This window comes from Amphiprion ocellaris, chromosome 17 (genome assembly GCF_022539595.1).
Source record: "Amphiprion ocellaris isolate individual 3 ecotype Okinawa chromosome 17, ASM2253959v1, whole genome shotgun sequence".
NCBI lineage: Eukaryota > Metazoa > Chordata > Actinopteri > Pomacentridae > Amphiprion > Amphiprion ocellaris.
Window position 1 is genome coordinate 5,871,884 of NC_072782.1, and position 14,158 is coordinate 5,886,041.

General features: G+C 41.1%; 1 protein-coding gene across 5 annotated transcripts in view; it reads right to left on the reverse strand.

Annotated features, from left to right (window-relative positions):
- The window catches only part of mrrf (mitochondrial ribosome recycling factor), a 55,839-nt gene that overhangs the window by 22,750 nt on the left and 18,931 nt on the right, over positions 1–14,158 (reverse strand). For 2 of the 5 annotated variants that reach the window (XR_002746571.3, XM_023278073.3), the window contains exons 5-7: positions 13,547–13,638; positions 10,871–11,030; positions 8,523–8,626 (exon numbers count right to left, since the gene is read on the reverse strand). Coding sequence is in view for 3 of the 5 variants with exons in the window: in XM_023278073.3 (XP_023133841.2) it covers positions 8,549–8,626; positions 10,871–11,030; positions 13,547–13,638 (330 nt within the window). In the remaining 2 variants the exon portion in view is untranslated. Of the gene's footprint in view, positions 1–1,134; positions 4,632–4,795; positions 4,870–7,792; positions 8,627–10,870; positions 11,031–13,546; positions 13,639–14,158 lie in introns of those variants that run through there. The other 3 variants (XR_008599363.1, XM_055004093.1, XM_023278061.3) reach the window with 3 other exon arrangements.

Consider the following 14,158-nt stretch of genomic DNA (forward strand, 5'->3'; position numbering starts at 1 on the left):
AATTTCCCTGTGTGGCTATTCTTGAAATTAAAGGGAAAAGAGTTGTGACATAAAAAAAATAAAACAATATCCGCTGGTGCTCCATAAAAGGAAAGATTTTTATGAGACAACCGTTTTTTTTCTGTTCACTCCTTATGAGTTTTTTTTTTTTTTTATGGCAGATAGTGGTGTCTGTTTACTGCTTCTTATTCTCTTATTTCCAAAATGTAAGCCAAGTGTTTTCTTACTCTTAAATGTGTCAGATGCTGGTCAGAAATGTGCAGTTATATTATCAGTATTAGACACAGATCAGATTGCAGTGATTGTAGATTGAATATTTTTTTTTATATGTAACTTGATTTTAAAAGGCAAAGATTTCAATGAGACTATGAAATCTGCAGTAAAATAGTAGTACCACACAAACAGCAACATCTGAGCACAACTTTCAGGATTTCTTTTCATGCTTTTTACTTGTGCTTGAAGATAATTTCCTTTGAAGATGAGAGAAGTCTATTGATAACTGATCCTGAGTCAAAACTACTCCAACATCAATTGCTTTGTGCAGCTTCCCCCCCGAAAAAATCCATCCAATCCAAGAAAAATGCTTCCCTCTGAAACTAAACCCTCCCAACACTGCTGATGCATCACCCCCACAAACCACACACACAACACACACAAAATGAGAGTTAACCCCCATCAAAAAGTATGATCTCCTACAAGCGCTGCCCCCATTTCCTCCTCCAACGTCAACCTCTCAGAGCAGCAAAGTTTCATCATTTGGTAATTAATATTCTGAGGAAGAGGGGAGCCATCAGGAAACAATTATTCAATAATGTATGGATGGAAATGCACACTGTGTCCACACAAACACACATGCACGAGCGCATATACATCACCGTGATCGACTCTTCCTCTCCTCCAGGATCAGGTTACTCTTGTGCATTTAATGCAAGTGGAGTGAATGTAATGAAAGTACCGTCTCACATGCACATTTTATAGACTATGGAGATAAACTGTTATGGTGTAATGTTTGATCTCATGCAGCCGTAAAAGTCCATCATAGGACAGATTTTACAAGTTATCAGAGCCGATACACTGATACAACACAACTGCTAATTGGGACTGTATCAAACAAATAAAACTTTAGCAAACAGATCTTTTTCTCTAATTTATGAATCACAAAAGACACTCACTAGAAGGGAGGGGTTACAGAAACTACAGCTCACATGACTGGACAGATTAGTATGGTATAGCATGACGAGATGATGTTAGGTTCAGTAATAAACCATAATAAAAATAACACAATACGATCTGACATTAGGTTTTAAAGCCACTTACAGCTCTGTAGAGTGTTAGGAACACCAAAGAGGGAAATATAAATATAAAACCCAAATGATTCAGACTCTTGTACAGTAGTTTTAAAAAAGAATACTTGATTCTATTGGCTGCAGGGTGTCCGTAAATACTGGATGAAGTATACCTACAGGTTCGGCCTGTGTGTAAAATGGGTAACCACAGCAACAAGGATGCAATCAAAGCTGCTGGTTACAATTTATTACAACACATTAACCAGCTAACATCTAGTTAATTACAAAAATGAGTGACTTCATCACCTCTGAACAAAAATATAAACACAGCATGTGATATTTCGTTAATCTGATTGATTCTTTCAATATAGTAGAATAAATATTAGTTGTTCCAACACACAGCATCTCTGACAACAGAATGGACGCCATGAACCAACCAAATATATTGAAAATAGTCATGAAGTCAATAACAAGTTACATATCTGTGACAGAGCGGTAATAAAGTTGTTGATTCTGGCATGTGAAGTGTTGTCTCACGCTTCTTAAAGGGCTCGGTGAAGTCTTTGGAGGACAAGATCATGTTGTTGAGCTCATGCATTCACTGCATCATTCGGGTGCCGTAACATGGCAACATCCAACATCCCAACAGCATGTTCTTGTCTTTTTCTTGTCTTGCAATTGGATTTCAAACTTATAGACACTAGTTAAAGGAGTGTCTGTGTACTGATCCCAATCTGATCACTGCTCTTTACAGCCAAACCTGACTAGGCTGTGAACTAACTCAATGGTTAAGAATTTGAATTTTGGCTAAAATGAACCTCTTTCTAAACATAGCAACAAATAAGAGATTTTTAAGCTTTTTGTCTAAGTCAGAAAAGAAAAAAAAATCCATGCTACATTCATATTTCAGCTCAGTGCATAATTTTTTAGGAGAATATGAAGAATGAAGAAAGGGAAATTACAAAGATTGATTCATTCTGATCGGGCATTATCTCTTACATAAACATCAAATGAAGACAGGTGCCTATTTTATGAGATGCAATTATGTAAATATCTGTCTATATACATGGAAAACAGTGAAATGGGTCAGACTTCTATCAGCTTATACACTTATATTAGGTCACAGGTTTGTTTTATACCGTCAAACCTGACATTTAACCTACAAATACTCACACATACAAGAGCACATAAAAGCATGAGTGAGAACCAAAAATATAGAATATGAGTACAAAATCCATTCTCGTCATAAAGAGGTGTTACTGTTGGTATTAAATTGCAGATTATTCTAGAGAGGATTGGGCAAGTTCGGTCATGTAGGATGTGTATGTGTTGATTTAAACAACACAGATGCCACACTCAGGCTGTTCGGTCTTTTGTGGCCCTAACTGGAGTCTAACAACTCCAGTTTACATCCATACACTCTCTGCTGGCACTGGCCCAGTCTGCCTGGTAATTGGGATCAGATGAGTGGCAGCAAAAGCGAGGCAACCTGGGTTCTCCGGGACCCACGGTAACCTGGAAGCATTTATTTTATGGAAAAGATGTTTAGTTAAAGTGCGGCACTGCAGCCTGCAGCCCAGCCCCTCTAATGACCCTCCAGTCCTCTTGGCCGAGCCTGGAGACGGAGCTCTGTGATGGATATGACTGGTGAAACAGGGACACACACACACACACTCATGAACACACATGCTTCCATCACGGTGCGCTGTGATGGATATGACTGGTGAAACAGGGACACACACACACACACACACACACACTCATGAACACACATGCTTCCATCACGGTGCGCTGTGATGGATATGACTGGTGAAAGCTCTGAACACCGCTTCCTGAGCCCTTCACTTCCTTCCTCGCAGGCCTCGGCCGGCCAAGCTGAGCCGGGTTTCACTAGACTAGAGCTGGATTGGATTGCAGATTAACAGGCTTCCTGTCCAGTCCGTTGGCTGCGTTCATCTGCTTTCCTAACGGTCACTCTTATTTATGACCAAGCGGTGACGTTATTGAGGATGAATGAGTGTCTTCAGGATGGACGAGATTCTGGAGGGGCACTACAGGACAACTGGTTCTTAAACGCGCATTCGAAAAACAACCAAGAACTTCAACATTATAGAAATATCAACTGTATGTGTGTGTAAATGATTTCCATTCACCAGCTAATGTGTATGTTTTGTCTTGCAATATAAAATGTATAAGTAGAAGCAGTTACTGCACCATGAAAGTTTAAAGTTTTTTTGTCTAGAATTGGGCCTTACTTCTTAAAAATCTCCCTTTTTTGATGAGCAAAGGTTTTCCAGGGTATTTTTTGATTTAAATTCATAAGATTATCCTTCTTACTTCCCAAGATGTAGGCCACACAAGACTAAAAACTCAAAATTTAACAAAATAAAACAATACAAAAATCTAAAACACATGTAATATCAGACAATAAGTGGATGCAAGAAATGTCTGTATTTTAAGAATTCTGTAAAATCTGTTTTCTGTATCATAAAATTAGATTTATCATTGCCAAAATTGATTAGTTTGACATATTTTCTTTGCAAAATAGAATTTTCTTTTTGTTTTGGCATAAAAAAGGACTTCTGGGCTTAATTACAGAGTAAAATTAGCTGTCAAAATAAAGGCTTTTGCATAGGTTGACTTAAAAAAAACTGTTTTATCTTCAAAAAAATCCATGTTCTAGCAATAATTTCAAAATATGCTGTTTTCAGTATTTGATTGGAGACAAGTGTCTGTTAAAAGCTCAGTAATTAGAATGCACAAAAAGGAAATTCATACAAATAAACAGGAGTTGCTATAAACAAACCAAATTTGATTATCTTTTGAAAAGATTTCCCAGACTTAAGGTCATGCAAGACACATCTTTCAGTATTTTCTGTTGAAGGATTTGGATTATTTATCTCCGTACACCGAGTCCATTGACATTCCCTCCACGTACATCTCTACAGGTCTCCAACACCACCCACCTCACCCCACACCTCCACCTCCCTCCCCCACTCTCCCTCTCTCCCGCTGGCAGCCCTTGATTACTCTTGTCTCCTGGGGGAAGGTTCAAACTCCTCAGAGATAGTAATATCAAGGGCACTACTGGCTAGTCACTTCAGATCAGGGCGGGGGGAGGAAATGGCGACGGACATAAAGCTAAATATATAATTCCTCCCATGCTGGTAATCACGATGTCCAGACGATTTGAAATGACAGTTTAACCACTTTAGACTGAGGAACGCTTTGTTCAGATTGGAGAAGCGGGGAGGTGTGTTGGAACGTCTGGTTGGTCCCTGCGATGATCGGGGAGTCTCCTCGTGGGCTATCCAAAGGGGCCCCGTGTGGTCCTCTCTAAATGCACTGGGGGGGGGTGGGGATGGAGGGGGGGGTGGGGATGGAGGGTGGGGAGGCACACGTTCAATTGAGTTAAAATGGCTCGCAGACCAGACAGGAGCAATTCTGTGAATGACTGACGTGCCAACAGCTCCGGAAGGAAACACTCTCGCCGCCCGGTATTAGCTTACCTGATTATTAGGATATCCAGCTTCCTCCTAAAACGGCCGACCATTTCCCTGTTAGAGGCAGTAAGAGCGCCCACCTGGATTAGGACCGAAGACGGTTCCACATTACTCCAGGCACATCCAGGCCTCGCGCCACACCGCTCAACAATTACATCTATAAATATTAATAGGCTAATCTGCACATATTCTTCTCCTCTGAGCCTGTTGCTGCATCCCAGAAAGGGTCAGAGATACTCTTATGAACATCAAATCCATTTAAATTTTAAGTTCAATTTGCATATGCAGAGATTTCTGCTCCAAACAGCCTCTCTCTCAATATGCCCCCCCCTCACCCCCCACCACCATCATCACATCGCAAGAGGAGAGTGCATTTTGTATTCACGCGGCTGATTGGATCCTTGATGAGATCTTCAGGGTGGCTTCTCACACTCTGATGCTCTTCAGACTCCAGAGGTGATGAGAAGCGAGAGAGAGAGAGAGAGGGAGAGAAGGAGAAGGAGGGGATGAGAGGTGTGTATGTGGGATCAGTCCAATTCTGCCGACGCTCAAGTGGTCAGCTCTGTCGTCGCTCGATTCCGCGGCCTCCTCGGCGGTTCGGCTGCTGCAGGAACACGAGGCTCGGGGTGTAATCAGGCGACACAAAAGGGAAGAGAGGAGGCAGAGAGGCAGCATATATACACACTCCTCTTCTGTCACACATACAGTGGCTTTACAATATGGAGTAGGGCTTTTTGGCAAACTTGTATTACACCATTGTCGCGAGCTTCTCTAAAAAAGATATGAATAATGCAGGATGGAAATCTGCATGGAGAGTGGAGATATGGTACAGAATAAAGGAAGACTGAATGGAGACACTGAGATGAAGAGGAGCTCAAGAGATATGATTCCAGTACGAGTATAGGCGTCTGTACACCAAAGCATTTCAGGCGCATTTTTCAGTTGTGCGTAATGGATGCCGTTTTAGTGCCACTATATGCTCCTCGGCGCATCCCGTAGCGTATTTTAGCGCTTCAGGTCTATTTTCATGTGTTTTCCATGTGCAACTACGGTAATTGTGTATTCGGCTGTGAGTGCTGCCAAATGTGGGTGACCTACAACTCAATACTAGACCTGAACACTTCCTGTGTAGACGCAGACAGACGACCGAAGCCTCCTGTGTGAACGCTGTGAACATTATTTTAAAGAGGAAACAGATAAAAACTTGAATTCACAAACTCTAAAATGCACTTTTACTTATTTTAATGCACTCACAGGTTTTGCTTCACCCTCCAAATTGCACGTACAATATCCAAATCGCTGCAGCTGCAACTTTTGGACGGTCAAAATGAGTCACAACATACCGCTTAATATAAAATGAAGCATTGTGATGCTACAGAGAAACCCCAGCTTATAAATCACATCCAGCAAACATGCCTGTCTGGTGCAGACCGCAGCAAATATCATTTTATCATCGCTCTGTATTTCTTTGGGTGGAAAAGAAATGCAAAAACTACCATTTCCACTTAAATCGTGACTCATGGCGCAATCATATGATTTTTTTTTGGCATATCATTCAACCCTAATGTCAGAAAACTCAACTGATTTTAACTCTTCCCTACTTGTGATGCTGTTAAATGATCTTTTAGCTTTTATAAATGTCACCTTTGCGGCCCAATGTGCAAAAGTTACATAGCTGTAGTCCTAAAAGTCTGTTTTCAATAGTGCTATCATTCCATTGTGTAAAAATTAGATGCTTCTTAAGTGAAAACGGATTCAAAAACAGCCTGTTGAGTTCCATCCGTACAAGTGTGATTCTGGTGATCTTTCGCTCACTGAACCGGCAGCGGATAAAAGCCTAGAATATCAAATCAAACGTTTACTGAACTAATTTAGGCTTGTATATTTTTGTGAGGAATCGCCAAAGGACACACCAGAACTTCCACAAAGACAAACCTCTACTGCTTTCTCGCTCGTACACGAACGCAGCCTCACACGCATACGCACACATGGACGTCAAAAGGCGGCGCTAGCAGTAGTAAACATTTGAAAGGAACAGGGGTAATTCACTTGATAAATGTCAACCGAAATGAAGCTATCAGCTGAAAGCAATTTCCTCGTGCTCGCCTGTGTTCTGCGCCAGGGACTTGGGAGATTTTCACCCCTCCATCGATCATGAAGCCTCTGTTTTAGGCCAAGGTACACAATGCCCTCAAATTGCTGACATATGGACCTAGAATCACCACAAAAACCTGCCATTTCCACCCCACCCTCCTCTGTCCCAACTCAGCCACTCCTCTGCAAAACTCTTGTTTATCCAATGACTCTGGTCTGTTTAGGCCATTAAAGCAAAGCCATGGAGGGAGACAGAGCAGCGGGGCAAACGTATTAAAGTCACAAGCAACACAGTGCGGCCAGCAGCTAGCGCCCGAGACGACAAAAACCACCATGAAATCTGATTTGTCACCATTCCTCATTTAATTTTCACGAGGTCGGAAGGCATTCTGACACAGACATAATTAGTAGTTGCAGCATTGTAATCTTCAAATGGCTGCGTGGCCGTAAGACCAAGTGTGTGGGCAAACTTAAAATAAAGCCCGTCTGACTTGTGGGCTGCCTGCGACCAGCAGTAGCAGTAATCATGATAAAGATGATGACACGGACCACATAATGGCACAGAAAGCCTCGAGCTGGTGTAAACAGCAGAGAGATGAAAGCAGAGTCATGTGTGTCGCTGGGTAGGCTTTTCATTCTAACATTTCTTGTTATTGACTCGGTTTCAACAGCTACGATTCCTGATTGTGGCTTTAAAAGTGCGGCTATTTAAAGACAAAGAATGCCAAGTGAGCAACATTAAAAGCCTCTTTTCCTAATGGACAACTGCGGTGCCAGCAGCCGGGGGCCTGGAGGTCTGTGCACAGGAAAAGTCCATTATCACTCTAACTAATGGAGGAGGGGGCGACTTCAAACCAAAAGTGGAGAAAAAGAAAAGAAAACAAGGAGAGAACAAGATGACGCACACCGTACAAAGCAGCGTTTCTTTAATGGAGTCCATCAATAATGTTACTTTCCTGACTTTATTGTGTTTAAAGAGACTAGCCATATTATCAATCCTCACCATGGACAGAAATTAAAGGTCTTTTTTTTTTTCTTACCCACTCAAGTGACTTTTTAACAGACTTGGAATCAATGCGAAACAAATGTTTGGCAACACGCTAACGGTATCTGTTCGGTCGACGTCTACGTCTCTGGAACAAACTCTCTCTCGCTCTTGCCACCAAGGAAAACCCGCAGCCAGTTTACATTCGGACGGGTGCGCTTACTTTATATAAACAGACAGCCCCTGTGGCAAAGGGTTTGATTAGGAGGAGGCCCGCAAATCCCATTAAAAGTCCATTCGTCCCTTGCTCGGTGTTTGTTTAAAGACAGGAAGAGTAACAAGGGAGGAGGGAGGTGACGGGCAGTCTGTCGTTGTTGTTTCCGTGCCAATTTCTGTTTATGCACTTACGCAGCTAAACACAGATATCACACAGCAGCGAAATGAAGATCTCTGCCAACGATGTGGGCAGAACAAAGGCTCGGTTTCTGCCCAGAGAACCCAAAAATATGCTACAGGACCAAGATGTGTTTCTCTGTGATTCAAAAACCAGCTCCCCAACACGATCCAGTCACTGTCTATTATTCACATGTTAAAAAGCAGACTTGTGCCTGCTGTTGTGTCCTATAACCAGTGATAAAGTATCAAATATAAAACCTGCATGTTTCTTCTAATCATCGTCGTCAGCCTAACAGCTCCTTGGTCTTTGCTGCGAGCTGTTTGTCAATGTCTGCTGCAAAGTTGTCCGACATCTGCTGTATCTGTGAAGGCAGAGAGAAAAGACATATGAGCATTTTTAAAGACACATTTTAGCCACATTTGGATTAAATAATGTAGCTGCCAAGTGGTAGGATGGGATTGATCTGAAGGTGGTTGCAGGAGAATTTAGCAAATTTTGAATATTTTAATTACAGTCGATGTAACTGTGGCATGTTGTAACCTTGCATATTGTTCAAATGTGGTTACAACAGTTTATCTTATCTCAACCTCCCTTTAAAGAGCCCATATGGTGAAAAAACACTCTTATTGTGGTTGTTATAAAGTTTGAGGCCTAACTAGACAGCATCCTAGCTTGGAAGACATGTTCCAACTGAAGAACCAGTAGTCATCTTGCTCAGACTTTAAATAATCCTATCCCTTCACTGCCTGCTGCTGGCAGGTGAGCTATTCAGAAAGAGTAGTTGCCTCACAGCTAGCCAGGTTTATTTACTTTCTAGTGCTGCTTCTGCTAAAATGTCTCAGCCTCAAGCAATACACACTAAAGTTTCTGCTGTTGGCTGCAAGAGTGAACACGAGAGTCTACATGCACTCCCAGCATCGGAGGAGCTAAAGATCCAGGGAATTACTTTTATTATTGACGGCAACGTCACCATATCAATAGAAAGATCCTAAATGTTAGCAGCAGTTACCATTAATCATATGTTCCCTGTGGAAACTTTAAGGTACCGTATACTCCTGCTCCCAGTGTTTACTTCTCTCCTGCTCTCTGTGCTCACATATACTGCATTTCAATACAGTCGAACTTCCAAAACAGCTGTTCACATTTACAGATTTCTTTGTTGCTGTTGTCCGACAGCAGAACAAGTATTAAATCGTGACTGAAACGGAGCCCTTTAAGACTACATATTAACCAGCAGTCACTTTATAGCCATTTCTCTGCTCTACACTACTAAAACACTGATTTTAGAACGGTGATGCTGTGAAATGTGTATATCCTCCTGACTACCAGTAGTTCAAATTTGCCCTCTGTGGAGGGCATTTGTAAACCTGAATATCTCCCACTCACTGCATAGAACTGAATTAACTCCTTTTGCCATCTACAGAGGACATTTAGGGCTTTTCAATGATACCAAATGTGAAGGGATGGAGCGTTGGTGGCTTTCTCTTTCTCATTCAGGAAAATGGTGTCCATCAGTGCAAGCGCATTTTATGGGAAGAGGAAAAGTGCAAATACGTTTTATTGAGTAAATTCTGGCTTAAAATGCTGCTGGCATATTTTATAGAAGTCTCTAAACAACATATTAAAACATTGTCTGAATTATTTTAACTGTATTTTAGCATAGTGTTCAAGTGTTTGTGGTGGACATTTGTAGTTATTCCTCCATTTTGTTCTGTGCTTTTTTCAAATGACAAGAAAAACTTTCCATCCATCCATCCATTTTCTATACACCGCTTAATCCTCACTAGGGTCGCGGGGGGGCTGGAGCCTATCCCAGCTGACTCGGGCGAAGGCAGGGGACACCCTAGACAGGTCGCCAGTCTGTCGCAGGGCTACATATATAGACAAACAAGCACTCTCACATTCACACCTACGGGCAATTTAGAATAATCAATTAACCTCAGCATATTTTTGGACTGTGGGAGGAAGCCGGAGTACCCGGAGAGAACCCACGCATGCACAGGGAGAACATGCAAACTCCATGCAGAAAGATCCCGGGAAAGCCGGGACGCGAACCAGGGACCTTCTTGCTGCAAGGCGAAAGTGCTAACCACTACACCACTGTGCAGCCCCTAGAAAAACTTTCCTTTCAAAAAAAAAAAGTCTTCAGTATTCTAATTACCTAACAAAGATTGGGGAATAATAAAAAAAAGTGATTGGGCAATATTTTTTTCCTGGTAGTCAGGAAGATATTTCTAAGTAAAGTGATTGGTCAGAGAAAAAAGTAAAAGCGATATAAAGTCCTAGTCGCACACATCTATGCACATCTCCTCTACACTGTCAATAATTGACACAAAGAACGTTTTCTTCCTGAAGTGGGTGAGGACAGCAGCATCTCAACTATATTTAAAGCTATAGACACTGAAACAGCATGTTTAGAACAGGACTGAAACCAGGAGTTATACAGTCATGGTGAAATAATCCATCTGTGCAGTATTTTAGGCTGAAACATTAAAAGATGCATTCTGGAGACGACAGGCGAGACTTTCAGGAATCTGCTGCTCAATATCAGTTAAGCATCTATATGAAGCTCACTGATTATTTCTTCACCCTTTGTATCTCGTACCTGTTTTTCTACGAGTCGTATTGTGTCCTCCGAGTGTCCTTCCTTTGCCCTTTTGGCCTGTGTGACAGCATTAGAGCGCACCTTCCTCAGCGAGTCCTTAGCCTTGTTGCTGAATTGCTTGGCTAGCTTGACGAGATTCTCTCTGTGTTCCCGAGTCACTCTGCAGGGAAAAGGAGGAAATGTCAGAAAAGAGAGCAAAATATGAGTTAAAATGTAGAATGAAAAAGAGGAATAATAACTTTATTTATGTAGCACCCTTAAGAACAAAGTGCTTTGACAGTTAAAACATGCAAACACAGAGACAATCAAACAAGATATAGGAGACAAACAGAGCATTCAACTGAAATAAATAGTAAAAATGACAATAAATTAAATGAATAATTAGCTAGATTAGCAATCATAGCAAACAAAGGAACTAGGCAGTTTTGAAAATTAAAGAATAAGATTGAGGGTTAAAGTTAGAAATTAAAAATCAAAAGCCTGAGAATTATAAAATTAGAGACGACATCACACCAAAGAACCAGGCAGCTAAAAGTAAAATAAAACAAGAGAAAACATCTAAAATAAACTGGACATAATACAGAATAAAACACTAACACTAAGCAAAGCTAAAAGTAAACCTCACATTAAAGCAAGTCTGTAAAAGGGTTTTCAGAAGTGAAGACAGGTGGACAGGTAGAGTGATTATACCAAGCAAGGGTCCACACAATAACTCATCTGTCTTTTAATGTCTTTATTCACTTTTAACTTTTGATGAAGGACTGGCTTAGCTGACCTGGTGCCTGTGGGTTTAAGCAGCAGCTGGTAAGTAATTGCAATGTTTTGGTGTGTACAGTACGATAATGTTTACTTAAAAGAGACTGAAAATGGCAGCATTTCAAAGAGAGACATAAAAAAAAGGTCAAAACTTTTGCTTGAAAAATACAAAAAAAATCCAAATTACACCTAAAACAGAAACACATAAATGCACCGAAACAAAAAATAATGAAAGCCAGTCTAATCACTTGTGCAAATGGGGATGCTGAGTGCTTGTAAGCATGAACTCTAATCCTTTTTAGTTCTGACTCGCAGCAACCATCTAACACCAATCACTTCCCAAGGACTGAGACCAGAGCCGAAACATCCGTCATTCCAGCAACTTTGCATTCACTTTGTGTTTGTTAATCACTCAGAAAGTCCTACTTCCCATTTCACTCTCCCTCTTTGTCCTTAATTGGCTTTTTTTCGTTGTTTTTGCCTCGGGGACTATTTGCAAACAATCCAAGTGCAACGTCTATTTACTGCAAACAATACGGCCTAATTACCGATTCCAGGGCCAATCAAGGAGCGCCTTCTCTTTGGAAATGCAAATGGAGGCTTGGAGCGTGCCGAGACTGATTGCAGGGGGAAAAGCAGTCTGACTCTTGTGTCCCTCCTCTGCCAGACTAACACCTGCTGCTCCACGTGCACACGCGTGATCGCACACGCACGTAAACACGGGGTGGCATTCATGCAGACTCACACGCACATGTGTATATGTAAAAAAACATACTTTATACACACACACGGAGCGGTTTAGTGAGTGACTGACAGACTGTTTTGTGTGCAGTTGTTTGATTTGGCCGGAGGAGAAAGAGAGAGAGCGAGAGCGAGAGAGTTCTGGTCAGAACAGAGAAAGAGACAGTCCGAACAAACCCACACATCAACACACCGAGGGTCTCTATACATCTAGAAGGAAAATCAATAAACCTGTCAGTTACAGCAAAGAGCACGGAGACCAGCGGATTTATTAATGGGGTGAAACACAAGACCATGGCTGAGACTTGTTGTAGTGTTTAACTATAGCCATTCACATAATGGATTGGTTCTTTTATTGATTTTTTTTTGGTGATGTCTGTAAAACGGTTGTCTGAATAACAAATGAAAAGTGAAAACAAACAAAAAAATATACAAAATTATATACAATTTCATAAGCATCAGACAGATCTAATCGGTCAGTAATTTCAGATCGAACAGAAATGTTTGTATTAACCCTCCTGTTGTCCTCATTTACAGGCACCAACAAATATTGTTTCCTTGTCTCAAAAAAAATCCAAAAATTCAGCAAAAAAATCCCCAAATTTCTGAAAATTTGCAAAACCTTCAGGAAGAAAATTCCAATAATTCCTTAAGTTTCCATTAAAAGTATTATTTTAAAAAAAAAATAAAATTTGGCAAGAAAATTCTTGTAAATATTTTCAAAAAATGAATAAAAATCTTCCAAAAAATCCTAAAAATATCTAAAGTGATTACATATATATCAATATAATATTTTCTTTAAGAACAGTCACATAAAAATCAACCAAAATCCAGCAAAATTCGCTGGATTTTGGTAGATTTTTTTGTGAATGTTCTTAAGAAACATTTTTATCATTTCTTTTTTCCACCAAAAAAATGTTCAAAGATTTCCCAAAAATGTTGAAAATGTGGACATCAGAAGTATCACTGTGAAAATAATATTTTTCCCACATTTTCAAACTTTAAAACGGGTCAATTTGACCCGCAGGACGACACGAAGGTTAAACATGAGAATGTATGAAAACAGAAGAAAAATAAAAGTGAAAGGCAAAGATGGAAAAGAAGGAAAGTGCTAAACGTCTGAAAGCATTTGTGGCCTCAGGCGTGTTTGTGTGCGAGCGTGTCAGAGTGAAAACTCACTTGGGAACGGGCACCTTGATGATGGTCCCGTCCACCTCTGGGTTTAGGTTCATGCTGCTCTCTCTCAGGGCTCGGGTGGCCGCCGCTGTAGCCTGGAGGCACAAACACACACACACATGTACGATTTAACACTGTGCTACGACTGCAGGTAGTGGCTCAACTCCAGCTGGCAATCATTAAGGTGTTGTGTATGCAGTGTGTGTGTGTGTGTGTGTGTGTGTGTGTGTGTGTGTGTGTGTGTGTGTGTGTGTGTGTGTGAGTGTGTGTGAAGCCCATGCAGTGTGGAAGTGCCTTGGGCCACTGTCAGCGCTCGGCCCTGTGGGACAGCACTGAAAGGTTGCAGGGCACGGCGTTGACCTCTGGTGACCCCGAAGGAGAGTCTGCTTGTGCATGATGCATGGACACACGCGCTTTAGAGGTTGTTTGATTTTTAATCTAACTTTGGAATCTTAATTTTCAGTTGTGAAGCTTTCTGTACGTCTGTGGAGATTGTAAACGGTAATTGCGTTTAGGGTGACCATATTTTGATTTCCAAAAACCAGGACACTCGACCCGGCAATGAGAAATGATACTCAACCTTTACTCAAAGATGCCTGATAATTTCAATACATT